Raw genomic sequence first — 11,439 nt, 5'->3', positions numbered from 1 at the left:
AAAAATACCCTTCATAATAATTGAATAGTAAATTAAATTAACTCTTCTAGTAAACTAATTTGCTATACAAATTTAAACATTTTCAGGCTTCATTACGAGAATCAGAAGAAAAATGAAGAGATGGAATGATTCGATCTGAGTTCGTAATGATTATGCAAAAGAAAATTTTTGTTTAAACAATGTAAATCGAAATACTATATAAAATTAATAAAAAAAACAAAATATGAATAGTAAACTAATTCAACTCTTCTCATGATTAATTTACCATACGAACCTGGAAATTTTCAGACTTAATTATGAGAATCCGAATAAAATTCAAGAGATAGAACGATTCGAACTGAATATAGTGAACCTGAAAATAAATATTTGTTGAAACAATGTAAATCGAAATAAATATATGAATTTGGTAAAATAAACAAAATCGTAATAGTAAATTAAATTAATACTTCTGGTAAATTAATTATTTCACAAACTTGGAATTTAAATCGAAAGAATTGATGAATTTGCAAACAAACCCTAAATAAATTAAAAACAAAACATAACTCGTGTGGTTTTGATATATGAAGAATTGAAATAACAGTCCTTATTAGAGAAAAATGTTGAAATTTAGAGAGAGAGAGAGAGTCGAATCTAAGAAATATTCTTCTTGTTATTGATATGAAATTGTATCACCTATTTATAGATATGGTGGATACATTAGACTAGACTAAATACATGATCAGTGTAATAAATGTGCGTAATAACTACTTCTAGGAAAATAAAGAATAATAAATATACACAGAGAACAAGACATAGAAAATATAATGAAAAATAAATGCAACACTCTTTCCAAAGTGAGAAGAGTTCCAAGGAACCGGCTGGTTTCAAGATGGTGAGGTCAGTTCGGAGTGAGCTGAGGTGGATTCCGAACTGAGGACGATCTGAATGTGAGATGAGCTGACGAAGTGATGGTGAGACGAGCTGACGAACTGATGGTGAGACGAGCTGACGTGGTGATGGTGAGACGAGCTGACGAACTGATGGTGAGACGAGCTGACGAACTGATGGTGAGATGAGCTGACGAACTGAGACTAGCTGACGAACTGATTTTCTACACTCCCCCTCAAGCTTGATTTGGTATGATGAAGAAATCGAGCTTGGATTGCACTGTTCGAAGAGGCTCGTCAATAGGATAGTCATTGAGTTGAACTTTCTCGTGCTTGGTCTCAATGTGAGGTGAGTGCGGACGAGTCTGAGGATGAGCTCGGACGTTACGAGGTTTCTCTGTTGAGATGCGAGCTTCGAGGACTTCGGCTCCATCTTGAGAGCTGAAAACTTTGGCGGGTTGGGCTACAACTTGTGTTGAGAGCTTGATGTGAGAAGAGCTTCGACGAGTCCGAGTTGGAATATGCTTGCTCGATGATACAAGCTTCCACATGACTACAACTGATTTTACTCCAAGCATGCCTGTCGCTTTTGCAGGTCTTCGTTCCTAGAGTTGCGTCTTGGAACAGAAGTTGAGTCTTGGAGCTTGATGTTGTTTTGTGGAGTGGTGTTGGAGCTTGACTTGTCCGAGCAGCGTAGAGATCCTTCCAGCTTTGACATAGATGGTAGCTTTGAATCATGAGCTCGGCGTCTGAGTGAGAACTTGGCGGGACTAGATCGGATAGTCATTGATCAAGTTCTCCCTATGACTGAATGATGAGCTCGTTGGATAAGAGCTTGGTGATGAAGTGAAGAGCTCATTTGGTGAGAGCCCGAATGTGTCGTTCACTTCTGATAGTTATTCTGTTCTCCCCCTGACTATCAGAAGTTGAGAAGAAATGATCTCTTGAGAGTGAAGACTTCTTAGTGGCGAGCTCGATGTAGTGGGGAATAATGTCCTGGCCGAAATGACACCAAGTGGATATGTCACCGAAGGGAAGAGGTCACCGGAGTAAGGCTCGGTTAAGAGATGATTCGGTGACGAGATGATTCGGTGACGTGAAGACTTGGTGATGAGTGCGAGGTGCGGAGAGCTCGGCTTGATGATGAGAGCTCGCAGTGCAGAGCTCGAGATGGTGATCTCGTTGTGACGAGGTTGATATGGTGAGCTCGTTGTTGATAGGTGGCAGTGGTGAGCTCATATTGTGACGAGGTGGCAGTGGTGAGCTCATTGTGACAAGGTCGAGGTGGTGAGCTCATTGTTACGAGGTCGAGGTGGTGAGCTCATTGTTATGTGCTCAGTGTGTGCCATTTCCCACTTTGGATAGTCATTGATTCATTTCTCCCCCTGACTATCCAAAGTACATCAATTTAAGCTTTGTGAATTTCTTCGAGTGAGAGGTCACCTAGTGATAGCTCGCCGAGTGAGGGCTCGCTAAGTGAGAGGTCACCAATTGATATGTTTGGTGAGGATGTGACTCAGAGAGGAGATGACTCGGTGCAAAGCTTATACGTGGTGATGATGACACTCGGAATTCTTCACTTGGCAAATAGGCTTGACACTGGATACTTTGTTATCAAAGGTGCACCACTTTGGATAGGCATTGTTTTGGTTCTCCCCCTGACTATCGGAAGTGGGGCGCTATATATATATATATGAAAATGTTACCTCGTAGTCACTTTTCCAAACAAGACTGAGGTCGAGGTCAAGATCCAAGTCGAGGTCGAGGTCAAAGACTGAGTGGCGAAGTCGAGGTCGAACTTGGAACGAGAGGCAAAGTCGAGGTCGAGCTTGGGACGAGTGGCGAAGTCGAGGTCGAGCTTGGGAAGAGAGGCGAAGTCAAGGTTGAACTTGGAACGAGTGGCGAAGTCGAGATGCTGATTTGCGGAGCTGCGACAGACGTCCATGAATGAGAGATCAGAGAAGACTCGGTCGCAGAGGTGGCGCTCGCTCTTGGATCTCTGGCGACGTTGCGGGGTGTCCGCTGTGGATGGCGCCAGAGGTTGTGAAGTTGTCGGAGAACTAGGCTGCGCAAGAGTGAAGATGTCACCAAGTGGAGATGTCACCGAAGTGAAGAGGTCACCAAAGTAAGGCTCGGTGAAGAGCTGATTTGGCGACGAGAAGAATCGGTGATGAGGAGACTTGATGATGAGACTCTTGCGGATAGGAGGCCGTTTGGAAAAATTAGCCTTTGATGTTTATGAATTTGGAAGATATGGAAGTGTGAAAGAGCTTTTGGCGTGAGGCCGTGAAATAAGCTCAAAGTTATTTTCCAGAGTATATAATAAACTATATGTGAGTAATGAAATGGATAGAGCTTTTGGTATTGGACCAGGAAATAAGCTCATATAATTGTGTGAGAGTGAAATATGTATTTTTGTGTTCCGCCCGACGACGATCGCCGTCGGGCGGAGTTGGCGGAAGCTTTGAGGTCGAACTGCTCGCTCTGATACCATGTTGAAATTTAGAGAGAGAGAGAGAGAGAGAGAGAGAGAGTCGAATCTGAGAAATATTCTTCTTGTTATTGATATGAAATTGTATCACCTATTTATAGATATGGTGGATACATTAGACTAGACTAAATACATGATCAGTGTAATAAATGTGCGTAATAACTACTTCTAGGAAAATAAAGAATAATAAATATACACAGAGAACAAGACATAGGAAATATAATGAAAAATAAATGCAACACTCTTTCCAAAGTGAGAAGAGTTCCAAGGAACCGGCTGGTTCCAAGATGGTGAGGTCAGTTCGGAGTGAACTGAGGTGGATTCCGAACTGAGGACGATCTGAATGTGAGACGAGCTGACGAACTGATGGTGAGACGAGCTGACGAACTGATGGTGAGACGAGCTGACGAACTGAGACTAGCTGACTAGCTGATTTTCTACAAAAAAACACCATGAAAATTAGAATGACAAAAAAATATTGTGGGTTTAAGAGAGAAAGAAATAAAACACCATGAAAACAAAACATGGGTGTAATGATACCAACAAAAAAAAAAAAAAATCGGGCAATTTGTTTAATAAAATGAGACTTAGTATCTTAAAACCATTTAGAAATTTGGCATGGTGAAACAAATTCTTCTTTCAAAAATATGATTTCTTATTTACACTTTCGGGTATAAATGTAGGGTTGATGTGGAAATGAACATATGTTTATATTTATCAATTTCCAAATAGTTCATGAATTGTTATTTTTTATGATCACATTTTGGTCTTTAACTTTTTTTTTTCATATGAGTAGAATAGTAAACAACATATTGATTTTGTGGTATTTTGGACATACAATAGCTTAGATCATATATAAAGACTAAGATAGCTTGTTTATTACTTTAAGACCTTATATATTTACAGTTTCAACTTTCAAGTCAATCTTCACAATAATATATTCCCCGCATGTAAGATTAATTGGTGACCTGTGGCTTTGGTAATTAAAGGCACGGCTATTACTCTACAGCTCATAAAAATTATGCTAAACCTTGAAATATTTGAGCATTAAAGTTCACCCCAAAAAAAAAGGTGGAATTTAGTAATATATATATATATATATATATATATATATATATATATATATATATATATCGAACGGACCCCAAAACTCATATAATAAATAATATAAAAATCAACGTTTTAAAATTCACACACGCAAAACAAAAACAAGTTGGCATGACGCAACATAGAATAATAATAATAACCCCTTGGTAGATAGATACTAATCATTGAAATCACTCGAAAAATAATAAGAAACATAATAATAATTTCTCACCCACTATCAACATAAACAAACCCCATTGTGTCATAGCATTACATCTCATACATATAGTAAACTTTTCTACAATTTCATTTTTATCATTTTCTCTCTCCTCTTCAAACCTCGCCCCTAATAAAACGAAATTATAAAATAAATAAAAAACAAAAACAAAAACAAAAAAACAACAGCATCATTATTATTATTATTATTAAAGGATAAACCTCTTGAGGCCTATTTTGTCACCTGTGTCTTGAACATCCTTCTGGTTTTGCCTCTGGAATTCTCTGAAAGTGAAGTTCCTATAAATCCTAGGCTCTTCATTAGTGAGACTCTCTATGACTAAATCGTTTGTTGGGCAGTAGAAATACGCAGCTGAAAGTCTCTCCACTTTTGACGCGACAACTCGGTGCTTTAAGCTTTTGTATATCCCATTGCTCAACGCCTGAAAATTATGTATCATCAGGTAAGTAATGATATATAGTAAAATGAAAACTTTCAAGTTTCTGTCTCGTATATGGTATGAACTTCTATTTATTTTTTTTTTATAAATACAAAATTATTTAGTTAGGGTGTGTGTGTGTGTGTCTGTGTATAACTCTCAAATTGAGACATCTCACAGAAAAGAAAAGTAAGAAGGAAGTAATGATACAACTTAATAATCGTGAAAACCCTTGACATAATTAGTTTTGTCACATATTGCATATGAAGTATAGTATAGTCAGAAGATGAATCTATAATACCTGAAAAAGGTCACCAATGTCGATGTATAAAAAAATGTAATTAGTAATTAGTTACAATGATACATATAGTTAAAAAAAAAAAAAAAAAAAGAAAAAAAAAAGCAAGACATCCTTTTCAAAGTAGTATTACATACATTGTATCATGAAGTACTAAATTAATTAATTACTATAAAATTGTATTCTATGTGTTGTATAGCTATATATATTACCTGAAATAGGTCACCAATGTTGATGACAAGGGCATTAGGGTTCGGTTTGACGGCGATCCAAGCCCCGTCTTTGAACAACTGAAGGCCTCCGACGAGATCCTGTTTGACAACAGAGAGAAAATCGCTGTCGGTGTGAGGGATGAGACCGAAGATGGGATCGCGATCGGAGGAAGAGAAAGAGCACGGCGGGTATCGGTTCATGCGAATATAGCACGAGCTCCGAACACAGTTCTCTTGGAAGTAAGATTTCCCACAATACCCCAGATTTTGTGTTAGAGTTTCAGCCAAGATCCTTGATGTGTTTTCTGCTGCATTTGCGTACTTTTCCACAGCAATCCTGCGCACAAATTATTATGAAAGAAATAATTAGTGCTAGCCATGTAATAACAAATACGTAAATAGTAGTGTAAAATTAATTGTGTTACATTGGCTTAGTTAGTGCTAGTTAGGGGTAACTCTCGGCTAGTTTACAACTTATATATATAGAACAAACTTTCGAGTGTGTGATGATATAATTTTTTTTTTTTTTGTGTGGTATAAATTAATAAAACACTACTAGTTTATAGCTGGCCTACGGTTTTTCATATTCTTTGAAAAAGTATAATTGAAATATATAAATGCAAGTAAAAGAGAGAAAGCTTTGTGAGTGATTATTGGCATGTGGACATATAGACCTTTTTGTATGATCATAAAAATGAATGGGAATTTTTTTAAGTGTTCCTTTATATTTAGGAACCAAAAGGCAAATATGTTTTTGCTAACAACTCAATATTGCAAAATAACACACTTCTTTTTTCTCTTGCTTAGACAACACACTTTCATACAAATTATATGTAAAAGCCAACTAACTCAGCTAGTTTACATTTATAGAAGAAACTTTCAAATGTGTGATAATGTGTTTGCTTTTTTTTTTTTTTTCTTGTATAAATGAATAGTACACTACTAATTGATAGTATAAATCGAGCACATAAATGCAAATAATGAAGAAATCTTTGAAGAAGTATAAATCGAGCACATAAATGCAAATAATGAAGAAATCTTTGAAGAAGTATAAATCGAGCACATAAATGCAAATAATGAAGAAATCTTTGAAGAAGTATAAATCGAGCACATAAATACAAATAATGAAGAAATCTTTGAAGAGGTATAAATCGAGCACATAAATGCAAATAATGAAGAAATCTTTGAAGAAGTATAAATCGAGCATATAAATGCAAATAATGAAGAAATCTTTGTGATTATTATTGGCATGTGGACTTGCATACCTTTTGTATGATAATGAAAATGACTGGGAAAAAAAATCAAATCTTACTTTATATTTACCTACCAATGCATAATACGTCTCACCTAATTAACAAGTATATCAACTCAATAATGTTTCAAAATAACTCTTCTTTTCTTGCTAAGATAACATCAAACAAACCTAAATATGTGTGTGTGTTTGAGAGAGAGAGAGAGAGAGAGAGAGAGAGAGAGAGATATGAATGGCTATAAAAATGGGCCCATTATTTAGTCCCAAGAGTTAAAAGTGACAAATAGCGAAAGCCCCACAATTGCATTTGTTCACGTGACAACACCATGGAAGCCCAATGGTGACTCGCAGGACTTCCCGTGCGATTTTTGGATGTTGCTTCTATAGTAGGGACATAAATATATCTCTATATACATGTATTATATCTATATACCCGTGTGGCCAATATCACATCCCATATATAAATATTGCACATATATATTATGCTTTTGAATTATAAATAGTATATGATATGTGGGTACCGATGATTATCGCTATGTAAAAAGTAGTACTGAGGGTGTTGTCCATGCAAGCTAAGCTGCACATATATTTCTACGTACACCAATATAAGATCAAATTACACAAAAGTTAAAAAGCGTACAACGTACTCACTGACAAACGAATGCCTTGGACAAGCCACAATCTGACAAATGAGGTGTAGCCAGGTGTACGCATATTTGAAGAGACCTCATTTTGACTTTTTCATATCCATTATCCTCGACAACAATATAAGAAATGTATACTCCCTCAATATATATATATTATATATATATATATATATATATATATATATATATATATATATATATCTTTAGATGAGGTTTTGGGTTGAACATGTATCATATCGTGGTTGCTTTGTATGATCTTTTAATTTCCTTCTTTGTACATGTTTTTCCTATTAGAAGTTTTGGTCTTGGCAGTTAATATGTTAATGATATATACGTGTATATTACATAATATATGTTGCCTCAACAAGTAATTTCTGCTTCTAGTGCAAGTTTAATAATTCTACCACAGTTCAAAAAAAACGAACGGTCATAAATATTCATTATACGTGAGTACTAAAGTTAGAGCCTTACTAATTGACTTGCTTTATCAATCTGAAATTTGTTCTAGGTAGTTAATTTGTTAATCATATAATACTTGTATATTACATAATATATGTTGCATCAACAAGTTATTTATGCTTCTAGTTCACTAATACTTACCACAGTTAAAAAAAAAAAAAAAAAAACAAAAACAAAAAAACAAACAAACGGTCATATATGTTCAGGTAACTCATTGATATATTTTATCTATCTGTGGTAAAAATATGTATATTTAAGTAGCCTAATAAGATATAGCATAATACAAGCCACCACACAAAAATATATGAATATGCTATATATGGTGGTAAGAAAGATCTAATTTGTAGGGAGTAGGGACAATATTTGAACCGTTAAAATTTCTGTAACTAATTAACACTTTACTTATTGAAATAAACTCGGGTATAACTTATAAATCATTCTCACCTTAGATTGTTGTTGTTCATTCCTGGAAGATCTGCCATAGATATGTGAAAGGCTTCTGACCAGGAGAGCTGTTTGACACAGTTAGCCCTAGGGTTTCCCCAACGGTAACTATTGGGGGCCGGTAAACCCAGAAAGTTGCTCCGAGCCTTGACGTTGAAAGGTTGGTGAAAAACCTTCTTCTCCTCGTAGTTCAGGCACTTAAGGACTTCCTCCGAAATCCCATGGTTTATGACTTGAAAGAAACCCCAGTCACTCGCGGCTTCAACGATATCGCGAACGCATTTCTCTCTCTCCATAAGGCTTTTAGGGCTTATCAAATGGCTGAGATTGATCAAGGGCAACTCGCATTCTTTGACGGCCGTGAAAGTCCCGCCGATAGGACTTTGGTGGTTTGATGATAGTTTTGTGTAGGCTTCTTGAAGTGGGGGGTCAAAATCCATGGAAGCCATAGCGAATTATTGCTTTGCTAATTAATTGTTTTCTGAATATACCTTGCAACCGGAGAGATTAGCTTATGTATTACATAGTCATAATTGAGAGAAAGACATAACTAATTATATTCCATGATTCTACGAACTTGAGAACGAATGTCCATGTTATTATTTGCATGCATTGAACACTAAACTAACGTATATTAAAAGCATTAATGCACAAAGTAATACCTTTGAATGATACGTAACAATTAAGCATTCTTTTGTAGTTTAAGGTAAGACGATCGCTGTCTTTTCTCTGTATGTCTGACTATTCAATTTAAGTAATCATATCATACTAATACATGTGCATATCATAACAATAATGACAGAGAGAAAAATAATGGCATATTACATATTTCTGAATCATATACAAAAAAAAAAAAAAAAAAACTAACATATCTTTTCAAAGGGTAATGATTACGAATATTCTGATGATCTTATTATTATGATGATTCATAGTCCCTTTGCTATTTTTCTCGTCGTAGTCCAAATTCGATGTATGATTTAAATAATATCTTCCTTAATTAGGAGGTTTTTTGCAGTTTTTAGAGACATTCATTTATCTCTCTTTTTATAACATTTATCAATCACCATATTGCTCTAGGCGTGACAACCAAAAAAAAAAAATCACAAAGAACTTTCCATAAATTTGGAAAGCGCATGGTTAGGAGTGAGGAATCAGGACCATAAATATACATATTTTTACTTTCCATATGCATACATATGTATGGCATACACATATATCCCCACCAGAAAATGCCCAACAACACTAAAAAAAACAAAGACTAATACTTGGAGGCAAATATACCTCAACTCACTCATGAGAGTTCATATACATACATATGTATGGCATAATTTCTTGTAGAGTTGTTAATGAGACATTGAAAATGCATTTGGTTGAACTTAAAATAAATTCCCTATAAGTTGAAGATTCTTGTAAACATGTATATATTGATGCAGCTAATGTTTGAGATGTTTTAATTGAATATCCGAAAGAAACATTAGTAGTAGCAATAGGTCTCTAGTGATATTTAAAAAAAAAAAAAAAAAAAGTCTAGTGATATTACATGTATATTATATATATATATGCATATGTATTATGATCTCGCTAACCTTTCTATATCCACCGGAGTCACTTCTCGTTTGGGGAACTAGCTCTGCAAAAATGGTTAAATATAATGACAAAGTAAGTAATGTTAGTATATATGTATATATCGGATGGATGATCAACCACTAAAATTAGTGACGATCGAAAATAATTTTGTTCAAAGTGTGAGGGTGAGAGTGAGAGTGACAGAGTACTTTTACCATCTGATGTGTGTAATTACATATATACAGATATACAATCACACGCGTACTTTGAAAATGATGGATCGATGGCAATATCACTCACCAGCTCATAGCTCAGTGTCTCTCTGCATGGAATGAAAGTAGTAGTACTGCAATTGTGAGCGATATATAATGGATATTATTACTATTATCTTTTAATAGAAAGGGGTTGGAAAAAAGAACAGGATAAGAAGAAGGAAAAGAAAAGTAAATATATTTCACGCTCATATTATGTCCCCAAAGTTCGGAAGTACCGACTTTATAGGACTTAAGAGGATATGTGGGAATCAAAACCACTATTGATTGAGAATCTATGGTTGTAACTCCAACACGCGTTTGAAGAGTTCATCAGATAATTAATTAATGAAGATATAATTAAGACGATATATACCTAAATTAAAGGGGGGTTTTTTTTCTGTTCTTCTTCTTTTGTGTTCCTAATTAATTTGTAGCTACATGAAAGTGTAACGTTTGGTTTAAGTTCTGCAAGAAATTTTTATAATAAATATATATTTTGTTTATGTCTTCGTAATGTCTTTTCTATGTCTAATGTGCAGCAATAACATATTATTTGGTTCTCATTCCTCCAAGTCTCTCTAAAAATATCCTCTCAAATTATTTTTAATCAAGTATCATTATTGCATTAGAGATCTCCTTGTATTCTATACTTTTTGCCTAGCTGTTCAAACACGTATTATATATATATATATATATATATATATATATATATATATATATATATAATATAATATAGGTGTGTGCGCACGCGTGTGCGTGTGTGTGTTTTTTTTTTTTTTTTGGGAAGCCTAGCATATTAATTCTGAATCAGCATGTCGGCTGTACGAATATATTCTTGAATTGTAACAATCATATTTTTTTCATGTAAATAAATCACGTCTTCGTTTAGATTTGGAATTGACAATGAGACCCATGTTTAACTAAGCTGGCGATCATATTGGGAGCGATACTTTTCGGATTTTTCTATTTTTTTTATGGCTCGAAAGGGGCTGAAAAGTCCAAAATAATGGGATAAAGATTCTGTGAAATCTTCTAAGATATTAATGGGAAAAAAGGTTGGATGGTTGAATGTATTTACAAAAAAGGGTGATATAAGTAAGGAAAAATATCACGAGTATCGCTCGTGTTTAATCGAAATGCGAGATTTATCCCTATTTCTAGAAATATCAGACATTTCATTCACTTTAATATAAATGACATATACATCC

The 11,439-nt window shown here is 34.8% G+C and overlaps 1 protein-coding gene across 7 annotated transcripts; it reads right to left on the bottom strand.

The window, feature by feature from the left end:
* Window positions 1–1,003: 1,003 nt before the first annotated feature.
* LOC149398442 (gibberellin 2-beta-dioxygenase 8-like) lies at window positions 1,004–10,446 on the bottom strand. 7 transcript variants are annotated; one of them, XM_089615554.1, is made up of 5 exons: window positions 10,193–10,446; window positions 9,998–10,041; window positions 8,412–8,902; window positions 5,610–5,946; window positions 4,589–5,102 (listed from the first exon to the last, which is right to left on the bottom strand). In XM_089615554.1, the coding sequence occupies exons 3-5, from the start codon at window positions 8,858–8,860 to the stop codon at window positions 4,869–4,871; spliced, it is 1,020 nt and encodes a 339-aa protein (XP_089471680.1). In that variant the 5' UTR covers window positions 8,861–8,902; window positions 9,998–10,041; window positions 10,193–10,446; the 3' UTR covers window positions 4,589–4,868. The 7 variants fall into 7 exon arrangements, with proteins under 7 accessions (XP_089471683.1, XP_089471684.1, XP_089471680.1 ...); XM_089615556.1 differs by having other exon boundaries at window positions 8,412–8,892; window positions 10,243–10,446; XM_089615553.1 differs by having other exon boundaries at window positions 10,278–10,446.
* Between the last annotated feature and the right edge of the window lie 993 nt (window positions 10,447–11,439).

Source organism: Urtica dioica, chromosome 5, assembly GCF_054948205.1.
Source record: "Urtica dioica subsp. dioica isolate 48M chromosome 5, U.dioica_male_clone48M_v1_H2, whole genome shotgun sequence".
In the NCBI taxonomy this organism is placed as follows: Eukaryota; Viridiplantae; Streptophyta; class Magnoliopsida; order Rosales; family Urticaceae; genus Urtica; species Urtica dioica.
The sequence above is the reverse complement of the archived record's forward strand: the minus strand, read 5'-3'. Positions and strand labels throughout refer to the sequence as shown.

Coding starts and splice junctions, on each gene's coding strand:
- LOC149398442 (XM_089615554.1), bottom strand. CDS start 8,860: ATGGCTTCCATGGATTTTGACCCCCCACTTCAAGAAGCCTACACAAAA. Junction 5,947..8,411: donor ATGAACAACAACAATCTAAG/GTGAGAATGATT, acceptor ATTTGTGCGCAG/GATTGCTGTGGAAAAGTACG. Junction 5,103..5,609: donor ACATTGGTGACCTATTTCAG/GTAATATATATA, acceptor CATAATTTTCAG/GCGTTGAGCAATGGGATATA.